Below are 21901 nucleotides of genomic sequence, written 5' to 3'. Positions count from 1 at the left end.
GACGAGGAAAGAATTGACCAATATGATTGAATTATTATCCCTGTCAGACCCCTGATGACTACTGGCCTCCCACATAGCCATCTCTCTCCTCTTCAATCAGTCCAAAACTCTGCTGTGCGACTCATTTTCTGCCAGAGTCGCTATGCTCACATTAGCCCTCTCCTCAAGTCACTTCACTGGCTCCCTATCCGTCTCCGCATTCAATTCAAACTTCTCTTACTGATCTATAAGAGAATTCACTCTACTGCTCCCCGTACCTCTCCACTCTTCACTCTCCCTACGTCCCCCCTCGGCTACTCCATTCTGTAGTTAAATCTCTCTTATCTGCCCCTTTCTCCTCTACTGCTAATTCCAGACTCCGTTCCTTTTATCTCGCTGCACCTCACGCCTGGAATAGACTTCCCGAGCCTGTACGTTTAGCCCAGTCTTTGACCGTTTTCAAATCCAGGCTAAAAGCCCACCTCTTTAACGCTGTTTTTGACTCCTAACCACTATTCACTTGCCCTGTACCCTTTTATCACCCACCTCTTGAATTCCCTTACCTCTTAGTTGTTCTGTCTGTGTGCCTGTCCTATTTAGATTGTGAGCTCTTTGAGCAGGGACTGTCTTTTTTCATGTATGGTATGCCTTGTAGCGCTAAAGAAATGATAAGTAGTAGTAGTAGTACTGCATCCCACTGATGGTGATTACACATTCTACTCCTCCCCACATGATTCATACTCAAGAACTGATTTTTTTCTTATCTCATGTACTTTGTCCACTCATATTTTAAATGCTCAGATTCTACCAATTATATTATTGAACCATGCTCCTATCTTAATCTAGAAAAAGTACATTCTCCACAATGGAGATTTAATAATTCTCTTTTACTAGGGGATGATTTCAAACCCTGCATTTACAAAATAATTTTTACAACACAATCGAATGTCCCAATACAATACTATTCTCCTCTGGGAGGCCTACAAAATATACCTTAGAGGGGAAATACTAAGTCGCATAAGCGTCTATGTGCGCCCAACGCGTGCCACAATGGAGTTACCGCCCGACTACCATGTGGCTCTTGTGGTAATTTCATTTTTGGCGTGTGTCCGATACATGAGTCTGAAAAATCTTTTGTATTTTTGGGCATGTGTAATGGACGAGCACCATGTGGCATTTGGCGCGCATAGGTCATTACCGCTCGGTTACCACATGAGTCTTTACCGCTAGATCAATGGCTAGTGGTAAGGTCTCAGACCCAAAATGGATGCGCAGCTATTTCCATTTTGCTGTATGTCCATTTTCGGCTAAAAAAATGGATCGGCACGCATCCTAAACCCATGCCTACACTACTGCAGGCCATTTTCAGCACGCCTTTGTAAAAGGACCCCTATGTTACTCCTCCTAGAAGAAAGATCTCTCAGAAATACAAACTCTTAAACAAAAACTTAAATCTCTAGAAAGTCAATATCAAAATACAAATACAGTAAAATAGCTTACAAGCAGGACATGAACTCTTTATAAGTAAAGCTGGTCATTATGAGGAAGACAATAAAGCCGGCATATTACTTGCCTGATTTCTTAAGAACAAAAACAAAGAAACATCACTTCCATACATGAATCTAGTGCCATAGTTATTCATAAAGAAAAAAAATATTGAAAAAGAGTTTGTTAAATTTTATGAAAAACTCTTTAATTCAGAATGTTTGAAACATAGAAACACGACGGCAGATAAGGGCCATATGACCCATCCAGTCTGCCAATCCTCTATAACTCCTAATACTTCCTGTTCCTAAGTGATCCCACATGCTTATCCCATGCCTTTTTAAATTCTGGAACAGTCCTGAACGCCACCACCTCCACCGGGAGGTCATTCCACGCCTCCACCACCCTTTTTATGAAATAATACTTTTCTTAGGTTACTCCTAAGCCTATTCCCTCTTAACTTTGTCATATGCCCCCTCATTCCAGAGCTCTCCTTCATTTGAAAAAGGCTATTTTCCTGTACATAAATGCCCTTGAGATATTTAAACGTTTCTAACATGGAAGAAGCTGTGCAATGGTTTTTGTCAAAACTGAATCACCCTACCTTAACATCTGATCAACAGAAACAGTTAAGAAAGAGCATCTCTATTATAGAAATACTCCATACAATTAAAAATCTTTCAATAGCAAAGCTCCATGGCCTGATGGCTACACTTCAGAGTTTTACAAATCTTTTGGGGGACTTCGTGCCCCTCTTCTCAAACCATTCTATGAAACTCTTCTTAGAACCAACTGCCCAATGAAACTTTGCAGATACTACAATTGTTTTGAAACCCAAGGAAGTTCATGATCTGAATAAAACTGGTAATTACAGACCAGTCTCTCTATTAAATCTTACTTATAGAATTCTTACCAAAACCATTGCAATTAGACTTAACAAAATCCATCCAAACCAAAAAAGATTCATAAGTAGTAAATGGATTGGTGACAACCTAGGCCTATTTCACAACCTTAGTTATAAAGCCTCGAAAAACCAACAGCATTATGTAGTGTCACACCACTGCCGGCGATCCAGAGTAGTGAGCCCTTGGACTGTTGCCAGAGACTGGCAACAGCAGGAAGACCTCCCCACAAGGAAGCGCGGACTACACCAACAGGCTAAACAGAAACCACAAATTACAGCAGACTTGGCTTGGCTGGTCTGGAACCAAAAGCTGAAGCGGACTGGGCTTGACTGGACTGGAACCGCAAGCTGGAGCAGACTTGGCTTGGCCGGACTGGAACCGCAAGCTGGAGCAGACTTGGCTTGACCAGACTGGAACCACAAGCTGCAGCGAACTTGGCTTGACCGGACTGGAACCACAAGCTGCAGCGGACTTGGCTTGGCTGGACTGGAACCACAAGCTGCAGCGGAATTGGCTTGACTGGACTAGAACCACAAGCTGGAGCGGACTTGGCTTGGCTGAGCTGGAACCACAAGTGGAGACATTACTGCGGAAACCCAGGCCAAAGTATCGGCCTGCTTATCCGACATTGCTGCCTGGATGTCCAACCGCCACCTGAAACTGAACATGGCCAAGACCGAACTTCTTGTCTTCCCACCCAAACCCACTTCTCCTCTCCCTTCACTCTCTATCTTGGTTGATAACACCCTCATCGTCCCCGTCTCATCTGCCCGCAACCTCGGTGTCATCTTCGACTCCTCCCTCTCCTTCTCTGCGCATATCCAGCAGATAGCCAAGACTTGCCGCTTCTTCCTCTATAACATTAGCAAAATTCGCCCTTTCCTCTCTGAGCACACCACCCGAACTGTCATCCATTCTCTCATTACCTCTCGCCTTGACTTCTGCAACCTACTCCTCACTGGTCTCCCACTTAGCCATCTATCCCCCCTTCAGTCCGTTCAGAACTCTGCTGCACGTCTTATCTTCCGCCTGGACCGATACACTCATATCACCCCTCTCCTCAAGTCACTTCATTGGCTTCCAATCAGGTACCGCATTCAGTTCAAGCTTCTGCTACTAACCTACAAATGCACTCGATCTGCAGCCCCTCCTTACCTCTCTACTCTCATCTTCCCTTACGTTCCTACCCGTAACCTCCGCTCTCAGGACAAATCCCTCCTTTCAGTACCCTTCTCCACCACCGCCAACTCCAGGCTCCACCCTTTCTGCCTCGCCTCACCCCATGCATGGAACGGATTCCCTGAACCCATACGCCAGGTCCCCTCCCTGTCCATCTTCAAATCATTGCTCAAAGCCCACCTCTTCTATGTCACCTTCGGCACCTAACCACTACACCTCTACTCAGGAAATCTAGACTGCCCCAACTTGACATTTCGTTCTTTAGATTGTAAGCTCCTTTGAGCAGGGACCATCCTTCTTTGTTAATTTGTACAGCGCTGCGTAACCCTAGTAGCTCTCTAGAAATGTTAAGTAGTAGTAGTAGTAGGACTTGGCTTGGCTGGACTGGAACCAGATTGAAGTACTTGGGCAAGGCAGACACGAATGGGGAAGGGCTAAAGTTAATGACAACCAGGGTGGAACAAGCAGGCAGGGAACTATAGCAGAAGACTAACAGATCAGGGACACAATAAGGAACTGGAGCTAGGCAGGGCAGATACAGCAGCAAGGAACTAAAGTTAAAAACACACAAGGCTGAAACAGCAGGAGGGAACCTAGAACTGACAATAAGCAAAACAGCAACAAACAGAAAGAACTGAAGCTAGGCTGAGCAGAAACGGCAGCAAGGAACTAAAGTTAAAGATACACAAAGCAAAAACAAACAGAAGAAACTAAAGCTAAGGACACATAAAGCAGATACTAGCAGAGCTAGAGCAGCAACAAACACTCTCAGACAAAAGCACATCTGAAGACCTCGGTTGCAAAGCCTGAAACTTCCCAGGTGCTTAATAAAGGCAATTACAGATGATGTCACAGGTGAGGCTGGGCAGCAGAACCACCAAGGAAAGTCAGGAGAGCTGGAACATCAGGACCGGAATTGGACCTGGAAGCCATCTGGGAAACCGAAAAAACAGTCCACTGCAACCATAAGACCTGGTCCCTCGGAGTCGGAGGCAAGGCGAGCGCAGGCATGGAATACAGTCACAAGTCGTGACATGTAGCTTCATCTCTGGACTGGAACTGGGTAACTAGGCATCTCTGGATTATGGATACCTGCATATAATATATGTAAATTGTTTTGGTTGTACCATAGAGAGGCGGTATATCAAATCCATGACTCTTACCCTACTACTGTCGTTATCAGCTGTAAATGTATGAACATTGAGGAGAAATAAGCTTTGATTGAATACTTAAATGGTCAGGTATTTATTGTGTTGGCTGAAGTTAATTGGGATTTTTTCATTGTATGTTCTCTGTTTTGAAATTGATTATGTATGTTTTATTTGTTACTCACAGAGTACAATGGGATTGAGCGGGATATAAATGCTGTAGATAAATAAATAAATAAATATAGAAGACAATGAAATAATGCTATCAGTTACAACTGTAGTTTTTCAGGGTGATTGACACTAGCTAGGGGGATTCTTTATGTATAGAAGGTCCATGGGACTTTCTTATAGTGTCCTTTATAGGTTATTTAAAGGGGTGGGGGGCAGGGCCGCCAAGAGGGGGAGACAGGGGGACAAAATTCCCCAGGCCCGAGCCTCCAAGGGGGGCCCGGCGCCACAGTCCCTGATTTCACCCGCTCTCAGCTCCGTCGACCATCCGCCACCAGGCCAGGCCCCCCGCATTGAAATCATCACAGCGCCTCACCTGTCACCTCTCTCCATGACTGAAAGCGCAGCCAGCAGCGGCAGATTGGGATTCGCCTCCCTTCTGGCCTTCCCTCCCTGTGTCCCGCCCTTGTCTGATGTAACTTCCGCAACGGTCTGGGGGGGGTGTCGTCGACGACGACCTCGGGGGCGGGGCCCCGGGATTGCCTTGCCCCGGGCCCGGCCCAGTCTCTCGGCGGCCCTGGTGGGGGGGGGGGGGGGGGGGGGGGGAATGTTATGATATATGGAAACGTCACTTACTTTGGCTTGCCACCCGGGAGTTACCATATGGCTCCAGAAAAAGGAGGACGGATTGAGCCAGCCGGGTTTTACTTCCATTGCTTTCAATGGAAGTAATTGAGCCAGCCAGGTTTTACTTCCATTGCTTTGAAAGTAAACCCAGCTGGCTCAATCCGTCCTCCTTTTTCTGGAGCCATATTCGTGCAGCCTAGTTAGCACTTCTTTTTTTTTTAACACCTATTTTACAGCCTGGAACTGGGTAAGTCGTTATCTCTGTATTTGTAGTCCCTGATTCAATGCTGTGGATTCCACAATGCAGCGGAATGTTGTAATCAGAAACCCAGGAGTGGTCTGAAACTTCATTCCTGGAGGAAGCAGGTACTGTAACTTCAGCTGCACTGCATATGCTGCATGCTGAAAATCTTTCTCTTCAAAACTGCAATTCTGCTAATCATTGCAGGTTTTTTGATTAAGTGTTACATTCTATTAATGGGATCCTCCTCCCTCCCAAACCACATAGGTTTTACAATTAAAAAACAAAAACATCTCAGCCCGCGGTTCTATACTGTTTATATTGTTTGTACTATTTCAAATGGAATAGAAAGAACTACTAACATGGCTGCCACTATCACATGGCCCTAGGTTGCCATAGAAACTGGACTCTACAATATGGAGGACTAGTCACGTGGTCATATCAGGTGGTCGGATGATGTCATCAAAGTTGTTTGCAAGCAGGAAGTCCAACAAAGAGAAGAAACGTGCAGCACTGGGTAAGCACTGGAGATCATTTGCTGTTTGGTTATTGTATTTCCCTCTTTCCCCATGATTTTTGCAATATATATTTAAACTTTTTGTAATTTCATAAGGAGTTTTTGTACAAAAGCACCTCAATGAATTGCCCAAATAAAATACTAACAAAAGAAATATGAATTCCAGAGTTATTGTATAGCTACAGGTTATCACAAACATTCAAATTCATTGCTGGGTTTGCCCTGTTTCTGCCACAGCTCTGTTATTCATAATGCTTTCCTGACAAAGAACAAATCTATATTTGCAAGAGGACTAAACCTGATCCCTGACTTGTTCCTTCTGTGTCTGATTACCGGCTTTTAGCTTGGCTCTCTTTACAGATCCTTAAGTGGGAGGGATCTTTGCATCGTGAAAGGAAGGACAGATAGGATCGCAGGGGAAGAGCTTTGCAGTGTTTTGTAGAGGGGATTTTCTAATTCAGTTTTCTCTTTTAGTAGTGTCTGCAGGAAAAGTGAAGACCAGAAACACTTCAGAAGCCAAACAGAAAACATCTGTCTCTCCAGGGCTGCAAATCCCTGCAGTGTAGAGGCCAGGAGGCCCTTTCTAGGCTGCAGAAAAGGGGAGCAGTAGGATCAGCTCATCCTTTTATCTTTCTTAGCATCTGCCCTGGAAGAGTGACATCTCCAGCCTGAATCCATCCCTGCAGCTGCAGAATTCAGAAGGAAAAGAGAAGGGAAATGTCTGCTCTGGTAAGGAATTAATTTCTAACCTCTACAACAGTAGAGCAAAAATTCCTGCACAGTTGAGTTCTTCCACGCTTCCATCTGTGCAACACCTTAGAAATTTATTGGACCGTATTCAGTACTGTGGGCTAATTTGTTCCTGGATATACAGTTCTAGCCCTTTCCAGGTATCAGCTCAGAATATTTGCACTGTACAATTTCAGGAAGTTATCTGGAGACCTGTGATGCTCAGTGTCAGTACTTAGCTATCCGGGCAAGTTAGGGCCCCTTCTACTCCCCAGACAGTTATCCAGGCACTGAATTTCAGCAGTGCCCAGATAACGTCAGGGACCGTGCAGACTGCGCCCCGGACCAACCTGGCACTAACCAGATGGTATTGTGGCATTCTCTACTGATATCCAGCTACACATTATCAGCATGGGAGATGGATTGCAGGATTTAATTGGGGAGGAGCCTGCCTACCCAGTTAAAGCCCCTTGAATATCAGTTCCTTTTTTATTATCCCTGTTTATGCTGTATTATTCTGCAGGGAGAGAATAGCCAGAGAGATCAAATGGTCTTTTTTGCTATCATTCACTGTCTTACTACAGATGCATTATAAATGAACTGGAAAGGGAGGGGCTGAGTGTCTCCCTTTTTCTGTTTTAGACATCAGTCGTATTCAGTGATGTGGCTGCTTGCTTCTGGGAGCTGGAGTGGGACATTCTGAAAGAATGGCAAAAGGAGATATACAAGAAAGTTATCAAAGAGATTCACAACATTCTGATGTCACAAGGTAAATGTGCATTTTCTATCGTGTACAGGCCCCAGACTTCATGCAGGATTCTACATTTACCATTTTACACGGCAGAAAACAAATCCAAGGTGCCAGTTAATCTAGTGGTTACCGTCTGACGCCATCCTGGACAAAAAGTGCAAAAAAAAGTAAAACTTAAAAAAAAAAAAGAGCAAATTTTGCAAAATTATTAAAACAGAGGAAATTTAAAAATATATATATTTGTACAAAAACAAATGAAGGGGCCCTTTTACAAAGCTGCGGTAAGCCGGATACTATATATGGCGTCTGAAAACTCTGCGCGAAATAAATTTCTGCCTATATATGACACCTGAAAACTGCACGGAATAAATTTCCACCTAAGCTTTTTCTGTAAGCGGCGCCTGTATTTAGGCACGGTACATAGAATACGCTTCGTTTCTATCACGGCACTTAAAACTACACACATCCATTTACACCAAGGGAAACATGACATAAATGCTGGCGCATAGACTTAGGTGCACAGGAGCATATTTTATCACAGTGCACGTAAATTTTGGAACGCCCACAAAACACCCATTTCCCCGCCCATAACCATGCCCTTTTTTTTTTGCTGCATGCATTAGAATTTAGGAGCGGCGCATTACAGAATTTGCTTAGGGAGTTTGCGTAAATTCTAATTATTGCCAGTTGGAGCTCATTGCTTGTTAAGACCTGTAATCAACACTGATTAGCTTGTTAAGTCAATTAAGTTACTCGCATTGTTATAGAATACGCTTGGATTCAGGCACGGAATGCTAAACGCAATATATAGAATTCGAGGGTGGGAGGGTGTGCTTATTGCAGCAAAAAACAGGGTACCACGGAACGCACTGAGGTGTCCTGCGGTAATTTTACCATATGCGCGCGTGCTACCCATGTGCTAAAAAATAAAATTTATTTTTTGGCATCTGGGGGGTGGACAGTGGATGTGTACTGTGCTAATCGGTTAGCGCAGCTACATTGCTGCTCGCTAATTAGTGCATGAGCCCTTATCACCTACAAAATGGGTGATGGTAAGGGCTCACATGCTAATCTGTTTTAATGGCCATGTGCTAATGGTAGAATTAGGGCCCGTAGGACTCCCCTGCAAGTAGCTCATGCCAAAACAACACTACCCCTGCGCTTGTTCTGATTTAGACACACTGTTTCCCACGGTAGAAAATAATTTGCTACTGTGGGGGGGTTCCCGGCAGTAATCGGTAGCGCGGCCACATTGGCGCGCTGCCTGATTTTCACGTGAGCCCTTAAACCGCCTACTAAATTGGAGGCAGTGAGGGCTTACGCAGTAAATGGCCATGCGATAATTTTGAACTCGGCGCCTGGCTGTTATTGCCATAAATGTAAAATCGGCTTTTATGTAGCCGAGCTAAGAGGCGGCCGGAGTGCGCGGGAAAACCATGCACTACAGCTATCGCCAGCCACCTTTTAGCGCAGCTTTGTAAAAGGGCCCCCGGGTACGTACCTGTTAATACAAAAAAAATAGGAAATTTGATCATTTTACCTCTGCGGTAGAAATGGCCTTAGTGCGTGGGAAAGACCGCACTAAGGCCACTTTGTACCGCATTTCGATAAAAGGGACCCTAAAAATAAAATAAAAACTTATTGGGGAAATCAGTTGTCTAATTGCCCCTCAAATACATATATTTTTTCTCTTTATAAATTTTGCAAATAAATTCCAAGCATAGAACACTTGTACAGAAATATAGAAAAGAGAAATCAATATGAATAAACTGTTTTAAACAGAAAGATGAGCGTCTTTTAAAGTCTTCCATATGGGTAGGAGTATCCAATCCAAAATGAAGGAGAAATCTAAACCAAAAGAGGAAACAAATGACCTTGCAGAGAAATTTCTGATCACCATTATTCTACTTAGAGGATTAATATAAATTTATCTAGGTGACGTACAAGGAGGGGGAAGTCCTTCCCCAATAGTTAAGGAGGATACAGCCAGACCAAAAGAAAGGAAATTAACAGTTATGACTAAATTTCACCTTATGTTTAAACAAGTTTATTGAGAAAGCAATAAAACACTTATCAACAACCTATTCTGTATTTTTTGTTATACATATGAATAACTTCGTATCTGAAAGAGTCCATTCTTTCACATATCCCACTCTCCATCCCGCCATCAATCCAAGACAGCTGAGAAGGTCTGTACTCTTATGGCCGTCCAGCTCAAAACAAAGGAACCCTGCCAACTTACCTCCCATTTTACTCCCCCCCCCCCCCCCCATTGTCCCTTGTGCCCTATGAGACTACACAATACTCCAGACATGCATAGTCCTTACCCCCCCCCCCCTCCCCAGAAGTTATTAATGAGCAAACCACAAATTTTGGAATGCAGAGATTGAAGGTACAGCTCCCACACCTGGAGAGCTGTACCAAAGACTAGGGAATACTCGAGGAAGTTATATGGAAATACTTTTAAAACAAATAGGAGGAAATTTTTTTCACTCAACGAATAGTTAAGCTCTGAAACTCTTTGCCGGAGGATGTAGTAACCGAGGGTAGTGTATCTGGGTTCAAAAAAGGTTTGGACAGGTTCTTGGAGGAAAACATGAGGAACTGCTTGCCAGAGGATGTAGTAACAGCGGTTAGCTTATCTGGGTTTTAAAAAAAGGTTTGGACAAATTCCTGTAGGAAAAGTCCATAGTCTGCTATTGAGACAGACATGGGGAAGCAACTGCTTGACATGGGATTGGTAGTATGGAATGTTGCCATGATTTGGGTTTCTGCCAGGTACTTGTGACGTGGCTTGGCCACTGTTTGGGAAACAGGGTACTGGACTAGATGGACCATTGGTCTGACCCAGTACGGCTGCTCTTATGAAATCGCTTCCGTCTCTTGGGGAATCCTTTAGCATCTCTGGCCTCCCAAGTCAGGTGTAGCTGGTTCCTCTAGTGCCAAAAATTCAGAGGCTTAGCGGATATCCAATATTGCAATACACATGTACACGCTACTAAGCTCATCTTGCATAGGAGCATAGTTTTACCCTTAGAACTTCCCCTATATGCCCCCTTTTTCTAAATTTCACCTTAATTAAGCCATGGCTATCCGTGGTTTAAAAACTGCTGACAACGCAGGCTGAATACTAGACCCTAAATTGTCTTTCTTGAAAGAGCACAGGTTGGCAGAGAAAACTGATACCTGTGATGACTTAAATCCAAGATGGTCATAAGTAGAAATGATTTTGAGCCAGAAAGTCACTCAGGCTTAATGTCCATGTGCTTGCACTGCTTCGTCAGAACAGGAAATAGATGAACACCCTCTGAGTTTTCCTAAATACAAGTTAACAACATATTCATCATTTTTTTTTCATTGACAGGCTGTTCAATTGTTAATCCTCATGTTATATTCAAGATAAAAAAGGAAGATGACAAATATTTCACCCAGCAATATAAGTTGGAGGGCAAAGAAAATATGAATGACCCCACTTCTGGTATGTAAATATTTTGGATTTAAAAGGCTTCCTGTTTTTGAATCACTAGCTGTGGACCACTGACACATGACACTTTACGGCCCCTATTCAAAGTATGTAGGTCTCTAACTTATAGCCCTGTTTACTAAGGCGCAATAGCGTTTTTAACGTGCCTACAATTAGCGCAAACGCTAACTGTGTAGGCGCCTATAGGGATATTGTAGGCACGTACACGGTTAACGCGCATTAAAGACACTAACGCCTCTAATGCGGCTTAGTACACAAGGCCCTTAAAGAGATAGGAGCCATGAAGCCCATTTTGCAAAGGAATATGGGAAATGGACCGTCTGTGTGGGGATGCTCACGTTTCCCCAGTATTTTCACATATAAAAATTAGGGCTGCATTTCTGAAGTAGGATGTGTATAGCTATTCTGCAGGCTGTTCTATATTTTTTTAATTTGTAATTTGTCAAATTGTATTTTGCACTTCTTGGGCTGGATATTCAGACCGCAGGACTTAGCCCAGCTAACTCCCATGGTCGGTGCTGAGCCCGTATATTCAATGTTGGGCCATTTCGGGTAACCGGCATTGAATATTCAGTTTAATTTTGGCCGGTACAAACTTAACCTGCCAAGCCGATATTCATGTGGCCAAATATGTGTATTTTGTACTTTGTTAATTTTGTATTGTATTTAATTTGAACTTTCTGTTTAATTTCTATTTCAAATATGGCCGCCAAACATACGCTGAAAATTGCTGAATATACACTTATGTCGGACAATATAACTGGCTAGCCGCTAACCATAAATTCTCAGCGGGTCATAGCCAGCCATGTCCCACTGAAAATTCACGTAGAGCTGGCTATGGGCATTTAACCGGCCAGGTGCCAATCCTAGCTGGTTAAATTGTTTTGAACATAAGGGGGCTTATCTTTTCATTACTTTTTATTCTTTAATTTATTTAAGGCTGCATTTTGATTAAAATTTGTAATCCCGCAATTCAAGGTATGAAACTCTTTGCCGGAGGATGTGGTAACAGCAGTTACATATCAGGGTTTAAAAAAGATTTCGACAACTTCCTGGAGGAAAAGTCCATAATCTGTTATTGAGCTGGACATGGGGGAAGCCACTGCTTATTATTATTATTATTAGCATTTGTATAGCGCTACCAGATGCACGCAGCGCTGAACACCTGATACAAAGAGACAGTCCCTGCTCAAAAGAGCTTACAATCTAAATATAAATACATGCTTTTTTTTTTTTTTACAGTACATAATGGAACAGATGTGATCCTAGAGTAAGTAATGCAGATGTATGCATAGGTCTCACCACACACTATGACCTGCTCAACCATTCTGGAGCTTTAAGCCCTGGGATTGGTAGCATGGAATGTTGCTACTATTTGGGTTTCTGCCAGGTACTTGTGACCTGGCTTGGCCACTGTTGGAAGCAGGATACTGGGCTAGATGGACCATTGGTCTGACCTAGTATGGCTAATCTTGTGTTCCTCCCCCCCCCCCCCCACTGCTGTTGCTTTTAACTGTTCAGTGGATGGTTAAGTGACTTTCCGAGTCACAAGGAGCTGCAGTTGGGGAAAAAAAAATAGCATACCTTTAATTGCGATTAAAATTTTTATCAAAATTCAGCCCTGATTAGTGGTATATTTCCTGTCATGTACAGCCGATTGACCACATATTTACAGAATTGTGCACTTGCAGAGTCGGAGTCGGTAAAAATGTACTGACTCCAGCTTCAAAATAAAAACTTACAACGTTTTAATATATAGTAAATTTATCATTTTATACTTAATAGATATATATCTTTGTTTTGGACCTAAAGTTATATTTACCAGTACTTTAGATCCATAACAGAAAATTTTAGGGACCCGTTTACTAAGCCATGGGAAAAAGTGGCCTGCAACAGTGCGAGCTTGTCTTTTGGACGTGCGCTGGGCCAGTTTTTGCTGCGTCCTGGAAAAAGGCCCTTTTTTAAGGGGCTGCAAAATGGACATGTGGCAAAATAAAAACCAGCGCGCGTCAGTTTTTGGCCTGAGACCATATCACCACCCATTCACTTAGCGGTAAGGTCTCGTGTACTGCCTGGGCGGTAGGCATGCAGTGTGCGTCCGCTTCCGTTTACTGCCGGGTAAGAGCCACGAAATAGAAAACAAAATATTTTCTACTGCGTGTTTTTGGCATGTACCAAATTCAGAATTACCACCAGGGGCACACATTAGCCGTGCGGTAATGCTGATTTGGCACACGCTGGACGCACGTAGGCCCTTACTTGCCTTTGTTAAAGGGCCCCTTAAAGCCTAATATCAGTAGGAGTTGGAATCAGATAGTAGAAAAATAGAGGAATCAGAGTCTGAGTCGAAGGTTTGTGCATGTAACTTGCAGTATTGTACAAGTTATCAAATAAGAAGAACCCAATGCTCCAGAGGCATAGCTAGATTATTTGTTACATTTATATCCCACATTTTCCCACCTATTTGCAGGCTCAATGTGGCTTACAAAGTACCGTAAAGGCGTTTGCCATTTCGGTTGATAACAAATACAAGATTGTGTTGAGGTCAGATGAGGTAGAAGTGAATCAGGCGTCATGGGGTTGAGGGGAAAAAGGAAAGTAAATTGTCCAGTACGAGCATTGATTATGTTGTGTTGCTGGGTGTGAGGATTTATGCTGGATCGGTGGGATAAGCTTTTTTGAAGAGGTGGGTTTTTAATGATTTCCTGAAGTTTAAGTGGTCATATATTGTTTTCACTGCATATGGGAGTCCATTCCATAGTTGTGCACTTATGTAGGAGAAGCTGGATGCATAAGTTGTTTTGTATTTTAGCCCTTTACAGTTTGGGTAATGTAGGTTTAGGTATGATCATGCTGATCCAAGTCTGTTTCTAGTTGGTAGATCTATGAGGTCTGTCATGTTTCCTGGGACTACGCCGTAGATGATTTTATGGACCAAAGTGCAGATTTTGAAGATGATCCGTTCTTTGACTGGGAGCCAGTGCAGCTTTTCTCGAAGGGGTTTAGCGCTTTCGAATCGTGTTTTACCATATATCAGTCTGGCTGCTGTGTTTTGGGCGGTCTGGAGTTTTTTTGTGAGTTGTTCTTTACATCCCGCATAGATTCCTTTGCAGTAATCTGCATGGCTTAGGACCATTGATTGTATTAGTTTACGAAAGGTATCCCTCGAGAAGAAAGGTTTTATTCGTTTGAGTTTCCACATTGAGTAGAACATTTTCTTTATTACGGTTTTTACTTGGCTCTCGAGAGTGAGGTTGCAGTCGATTGTGACTCCGAGTACTTTTAGGCTGTCTGAAATAGGGAGTGTGTGTCCTGGAGTGTTTATGGTTGCGGGTTTGTAGTTGTTATGTTGAGATGAGAGGATAAGGCAGTGTGTTTTTTCAGTGTTCAGTTTCAGTTGGAATGAGTTTGCCCAAGAGTCCATGATGATCAGGCCATCATTGATTTCATTGGTTATTTCAGTCAAGGCATGTCTGAAGGGAATGTAGATTGTAACATCATCTGCATAGATGAATGGGTTAAGGCCTCGAGTGGATAAGGATTTTGCCAGTGGGATCATCATCATGTCGAAGAGTATTGGTGATAATGGTGATCCTTGAGGTACTCCACAGGCTGCATTCCACGGTGGTTATATGTTTGAATTTGATTTTATTTGGTATGTTCTGGTGGTGAGAAAGCCCTTGATCCAATTGAGTACGTTACCAACAATCCCGAAGTGGCCAAGGAGTCTTAGTAGTATATTATTGTTTACCGTGTCGAATGCGCTCAACATGTCGAATTGAAGGAGAAGTATGCTTTTAACTATGTCTATTTCCTGTTTGAATTTGACCAGGAGAGTGACTAGGACAGTTTCGGTACTATGGTGGGAGCGGAATCCTGATTGTGAGTTGTGTAGTATTGAGAACTTGTCCAAGTATTCATCAGCTGTTTGGTCACCAAGCTCTCCATCAATTTTACTACTAGAGGGATGGACGCAACTGGGCGGTAGTTGATGAGGTCGTAGTGTCTTTTGGTATTGGGGTAAGTAAGATGTTACCATATTCCTCGAGGAAGAAACCTTGTTGTAGCGTGAAGTTTAGGTGGGATGTGAGGTCTTCTATGAATCGGCTGGGGGCGGATTTAAGTAGATGACTGGGACATATGTCCAGTTTGCAGTGGGTGTTGGCGAATCTATGAGTCGCTTGTGTAACTGATTCAGTGGTGAGTAGATTGAATGTAGACCAGATACGGTCAGCTGGGTATCCGCCTGGGATAAGGTCTAGGTCATCAAAGAAGTTTTCGATGTCAGTGTTGTGATGAGGAAGAGTGCTGCGTAATTTTGTTATTTTGTCCTTGAAGTAGGTAGCCAGTTTGTGTGCAGATGGGATGTCTGTGTTGGATGTAATGACAGGGGTGGTGTCTAGTAACTTATTTATGAGTTGAAATAGTTTCTTAAGATCTTTGTTATCCAGTCCTAGTTTAGTCTTGTAGTAGGACCTTTTGGTTTGTCTAATTGCATATTTGTATTTTCTGTGTATTTGTTTCCATGCATTGAGTGTATGTTCGTTTTTTGTTTTTTTCCATGCTCGTTCAAGTTTTCTGGATTGTGTTTTGAGTTTTTTTAATTCATCATTGAACCATGGTATTAATTTTGTCTTTTTGATATTAAGGGTGCTATTTCGTTTAGTACGCTTCTGCATCTAGCCTCCCAGTGGTTGAAATAGTGTATGGAGTCAGTTCGTGTTGTCCATTCGTTGTCATATATCTGTTGCCAGAATATTTGTGGGGCCACGGGGGCATGGGCCCCCACAGATTTAGCCCTGGCCCCCTCTACTTTCGACCCCCCCCCCTACTGCCGCCAACTTTCCCCCGCCACCGCCACTAGGTACTTTTGCTGGCGTGGGGGTCCCTAACCCCTGCCAGCCAAAGTCTTCAGCGCTAGTCTCCTGTGCGTTCGCTGATCTGTTTCTATGAGTCCTGACGTCCTGCATGCACATCCTGCACATTACGTGCATGCAGGACATCAGTCAGGAGTCAGGACTCGCAGAAACAGATCGGCGAACGCACCGGAGACCGGACCTGAAGATGACTTCGGCTGGCGGGGGTTGGGGACCCCTGCCAGCAAAGGTACCTAGTGGTGGTGGCGGCGGGGGTGTCGAAAGTGGCGGGGGTCGGCAGCTGGGGGAGGTGGGCTAAAATGTGCTCCCCTGCTGCCTCTGGATCCCCCTCCTGCCGAGGTTTGACTATGCCCCTGCAACGCTCAAAATAATTTTTGATTAATTTAAATGTTAAAGAAATAAAGCAGGCTCATGTGAATTCTTTAGACCTCAGTGGTGACTTGTTTCAAAGGGCCACTCGACCCTTGATTCTACTCTTGTGAAACAAGTCACCGCTGAGGTCTAAAGAATTCACATTAGCCTGCTTATTTCTTTAACATTTAAATTAATCAAAAATTATTTTGAGCGTTGGGCTCTTCTTATTTGGATTCTTGTGTTACCCCCGCCTTGAAGAATATTTGGGTCAATTAATTGTGATGTATTGTACAAGTTAGCACGTAATCAGGAGCCTTGCCCATGCTCCACCCCTGTACACCCACGTGCAGATACGCACCATGTAAGTTAAGCGGGTCTTCCTTAATAGCATTTAAGTGCCCTGCTTGAACTGCCCCGGATATGTTCACACATGCATGCGTTAAGGGCCTTATTCTAAAGGTTACTCTCCTATATTTACGCTCTTAAATTTATACTCCTAATTTTGGGCCTATTACGCTAATAGATTTAGCATACATTTAGGAGTATAAATTACGCTCCTAAATTTATGAGCATGAATTATACTCATAAATTTGGGAGTGTAAATTTAGGAGCATAATCTTTATAGAATAAGGCCTAAGTACTAGTACTCTAAACATCCATGTTGAGGCTGACCGAATTTCAGTTTCGGTGTTTAACCGATCCATAGGCCGAGTTTGACAGTTCTTCAGTTTCAGCTGAAAATGTTTGCTTATTGAAATCTTGATACACTGCTTAAACTGATGCACAGACCAAAGCAGTTTACAATCATAAAAACCAATGAGATCGAAAAGAGCGCCAATAATAAACAGGAAAGGTAATAATGCTCGCTACAAGAGGAAACATAGACCCCAAATTCTATAAATGGCGCCCAAAATTGCACAGGCAATTTAATTGAATAACGAGTCGATTAGTGCCAATACTTGGGTGATAATCACTGCCGTTAATTGACTCCAATTAGGATTTACATTCACATCTTCTAGGTGTTATTCCTTAAAGATCTGCACGCAAATTTTTCAGTGCATAACTGGAAAGGTGGTGTGGCCGTGGGAGGAGCATAGATGGGTCAAGGGAGTTCACTATTGATGTGAGCAGTATTACAGAAAACCGGGGATCCACGCCTAATTTACACGCTGGGATTTTCATCTTGTTTCAGTTGGTGTAAATCCTTACGGCCAAAGTTGGCTGTGGATCGTGGAGCGCCCTTTATACAATTTATTTATTTATTAGGATTTATTTATCGCCTTTTTGAACGAATTCACTCAAGGCGGTGTACAGTAAGTATAGATCAAACATGAGCAGAAGGCAATTAGAGCAGTAAAAATATTTGAATAACAATACAAAGTATGGCATGGTATACTACTTGCAATGACAACACAATATGTACTAGAACATTATAATTGGTAGTGAGGGGTAAGACAAAGTTGTAACATATAGATGAGTAAGAAAGTAGGAAGAATTGGAAAGTAAGGTGATTGATTTGAAAGAAAGTTGCACGTGAGGTCAGAGAGATGGTTAAATATTATCTCAGCTACGGTAGGAGTGGATAAACATGTCCCGCTGCAGTATGTGCAGCCCGAGTCAATCCTTGTGTGTGTGTGTGAGTGAGACTAACAAGTTAGTTACTTCTTCCATTAAAGGCCTGGTTGAAGAGCCAAGCTTTCACCTGCTTCCTGAAGTAGAGGTAGTCTTGTGTTAAGCGGAGCCTTTCAGGCAGTGCATTCCAGAGTGTGAGGGCTACTCCAGAGAAGGCTTGCTTGCGGGTATCACATCGTGCAATGTGTTTTGGAGAGGGTGTAGTTAGTGAAAGTCCTTGGGAGGACCTTAGTGTCCTTGGCGGTGTGTGGAGGATCATCCTATTCTTCAGATACTCGGGGCCATTTCCTTTCAGGGCCTTGAAGATCAGACATAGAGTTTTAAATTTAGTCCTGTATTGTACTGGTAGCCAATGAAGACTTTGCAAAAATGGTGTGATGTGGTCATGTCGCTTGCAACCTTCTATGAGTCTTGCTGCTGTATTCTGAATCAACTGGAGCTGGTGCCATTCAGTGCTGAATTCTGAGTGCCATTTACTGAATCTATCCCAGAGTGACCATACTACAAATACGTAAAAACGTAATGCTCGGGCATCCTTTGTTCTAACATTCGTATCTCGTATATAATTAATCAACTCTGAGGTATTTTGCGCGCGCATGCTGCTTACCAAAAGCAAGACTGAAATAATGGGCTGGATTCTATGTGTGGCTCCTGAAAACTCTACAGAGAATAAATTTCCGCCTAAACGTATTCTGTAAGTGGTGCCTATAGTTAGGCGCGGTACGTAGAATTCGCTTAGTTGATAGAGTGCTTAAAACTACGCGTATCCATTTACACCAAGGGAAATATGGTGTAAATGCCAGCATGTAGATTTAGGTTCACAGGGGCATATTCTATAACTGCTTACTACTACTTAACATTTCTAAAGCACTACTAGGGTCCCTGCTCAAAGGAGCTTACAATCTAATGGACAAGATATGATAGAAGTGTATAAAATAATGAGTGGAATGGATCGGGTGGATGTGAAGCGACTGTTCACGCTATCCAAAAATACTAGGACTAGAGGGCATGAGTTGAAGCTACAGTGTGGTAAATTTAAAACGAATCGGAGAAAATTTTTCTTCACCCAACGTGTAATTAGACTCTGGAATTCGTTGCCGGAGAACGTGGTACGGGCGGTTAGCTTGACGGAGTTTAAAAAGGGGTTAGATAGATTCCTAAAGGACAAGTCCATAGACCGCTATTAAATGGACTTGGAAAAATTCCGCATTTTTAGGTATAACTTGTCTGGAATGTTTTTACGTTTGGGGAGCGTGCCAGGTGCCCTTGACCTGGATTGGCCACTGTCGGTGACAGGATGCTGGGCTAGATGGACCTTTGGTCTTTCCCAGTATGGCACTACTTATGTACTTATGTGCAGACAATCAAATTGGGGCAGTCTAGAGTTTTCCTGAATAGAGGTAGAATGGTTAGGTGCCGAAGGCGACATTGAAGAGGTGGGCTTTGAGCAAGGATTTGAAGATGGGCAGGGAGGGGGCTTGGCGTATGAGCTCAGGAAGTTTATTCCAAGCATAGGGAGAGGCGAGGCAGAAAGTGCGGAGCCTGGAATTGGCAGTGGTGGAGAAGGGTGCAGAGAGGAGGGATTTGTCCTGTGAGCAGAGGTTTCGGGTAGGAGCGTAAGGGGAGATAAGGGTAGAGAGGTAATGAGGGGCTGCAGATTGAGTGCATTTGTAGGTTAGTAGGAGAAGCTTGAACTGGATGCGGTACCTGATCGGAAGCCAGTGAAGTGACTTGAGGAGAGGGGTGAAATGAGCATATCGGTCCAGGCGGAAGATAAGATGAGCAGCAGCGTTCTGAACGGATTGAAGGGGGGATAGATGTCTAAGTGGGAGGTCAGTGAGGAGTAGGTTGCAGTAGTCAAGGCGAGAGGTAATGAGAGAGTGGACGAGAGTTCGGGTGGTGTGCTCAGAGAGGAAAGGGCGAATTTTGCTGATGTTATAGAGAAAGAAGCGACAGGTCTTGGCTGTCCGCTGGAAGTGAGCAGAGAAGGAGAGGGAGGAGTCGAAGATGACTCCGAGGTTGCGGGCAGATGAGACGGAGAGGATGAGAGAGAGAAAGTGGAGGGAGAGGAGAAGTGGGTTTGGGTGGAAAGACAATAAGCTCTGTCTTGGCCATGTTCAGTTTCAGGTGGCGGTTGGACATCCAGGCAGCAATGTCGGATAAGCAGGCCGATACTTTGGCCTGGGTTTCCGCAGTGATGTCTGGTGTGGAGAGATAAAGCTGGGTGTCGTCAGCATAGAGATGATATTGGAAACCATGAGATGAGATCAGGGAGCCCAGGGAAGAGGTGTAGATTGAAAAAAGAAGGGGAACGCCCATGAAACGCCCATTTCCCCACCCATAACCATGCCCCTTTTGCTTGCACACATTAGAATATAGGCGCTGTGTATTACAGAATACGCTTAGCGAGTTGTGCACATAAATTCTAATTATTGCCAATTAATGCTCATTATTGCTCGTTAAAACCTGTTATCAACACCGATTAGCTTGTTAAGCCAATTAAGGAATCCTTTTACAAAGGCGCGCTGAAAAATGGCTTGCGGTAGTGTAGGCGCGGGTTTTGGGTGCTCGCTAATCCATTTTTTAGCACGCCTGTAAAAAAGGCCTCTTTTTTAAAAACATTTTGCCGAAAATGGATGTGCGCCAATATTGAAATTACCGCAAGGGCCACACAGTAACCGGGCGGTAACTCCAATTTGGTGCTCGTTTAGCGCACATAGGCACCTATGCGGCTTAGTAAAAGGGGCCCTAAGTTACATGAATTGTTACGGAATATGCATGATTTCGGCGCAGAACACTAGGCGCTATATGAGTGATTAAAATTTTTCAAACACTAGTTCCAGCCAAATCGATGGTGAAAGAGCATTCCATAGTGTTAGTGCAAGAAAAAAGAAGGCCAAGTACCTGTGAATTCGTAATGTGCTTTCCAGGTAGCTGGTGAGAGTGGTCGATTGGAATCAAATGATCTGATAGAGTGTGATGGAGCACTAGTAAGATAGCAAGGTTCACCAGAACGATAGGCTTGCAAGAGAGATATAGGATTTTGAATCAGGTTCTATACTGTATAGGCAGCCAATGCAGTTTGATCAAAAGAAAGTAACCTTGAATTGGGTTGGAAGAATTCTCCAGAGTTTTAGAGCCTGAAAAGCAAAGGAGCAATTAAATAGTTTTGTTCATTTTTTTCCCCCTAGGATATGAAAAATGAAAAGGGCTAACCAATGACTGTGTCTTTATGAATGTCAAAAAGATCATACATAAAGGCTGGTGCATCACCTTGTAGAAACTTAAAAAGAAAAGAATAAAACTTAATATTTTTGCCTTAACTGGAAACCAATGAAGATACACAAAAAGGGAGAATTATGACCTATTTTAGATAAAGAATAAATCAAGCGAATGGCAGTGTTCTGAATTGGTTGAAGTTTTTTTTAATAATAGAACAGTCATATTTGTGAGCCCTACATATCAGATGAGCATCTGAATGTTGCAGGGTTTGTAATCTTTTCAATTGTAGTTTGCTGACACCAGCGTAAACAGAGGTACGGTAATCAATGCATGATACTAAAAAAGCGTGAATTAAGGTATATAATGTTTAAAAAATATTTTGTAGAGATCAAACTTTGCACAGTTCAAAAAAATAAAATAAATCTTATGAATGTGAGAAATGTGCTCTTCAAGTGATAATTTGGAATCTGTAATCACTCCAGATAACTAAAGGAGTTAACAGATGAGAACTGTCTATTGAAAGATGGTTGCACAGTTGTTTGTAAGTGGTTTTCCTGTGATCCAACAAGAGATTGTCTTCTCCGGATTTAGGATTAGCTTGTG

The 21901-nt window shown here is 43.2% G+C and overlaps 1 protein-coding gene across 1 annotated transcript in view; it reads left to right on the top strand.

Annotated features, from left to right (window-relative positions):
• Positions 1 to 6905: 6905 nt before the first annotated feature.
• LOC115464358 overlaps positions 6906 to 21901 on the top strand; it is a 31039-nt gene continuing 16043 nt past the window's right edge. Inside the window, exons 1-3 of the mRNA XM_030194747.1 lie at positions 6906 to 6978; positions 7621 to 7747; positions 11094 to 11207. Coding sequence (XP_030050607.1) covers positions 6967 to 6978; positions 7621 to 7747; positions 11094 to 11207 — 253 coding nt within the window. The 5' untranslated portion in view covers positions 6906 to 6966. The remainder of the gene's footprint in view (positions 6979 to 7620; positions 7748 to 11093; positions 11208 to 21901) is intronic.

The sequence above is a fragment of the Microcaecilia unicolor genome, chromosome 3 (genome assembly GCF_901765095.1).
Source record: "Microcaecilia unicolor chromosome 3, aMicUni1.1, whole genome shotgun sequence".
NCBI classification, from domain to species: Eukaryota; Metazoa; Chordata; class Amphibia; order Gymnophiona; family Siphonopidae; genus Microcaecilia; species Microcaecilia unicolor.
Note: the sequence above shows the minus strand (reverse complement) of the source record. Positions and strands in the feature narration are given on the sequence as shown.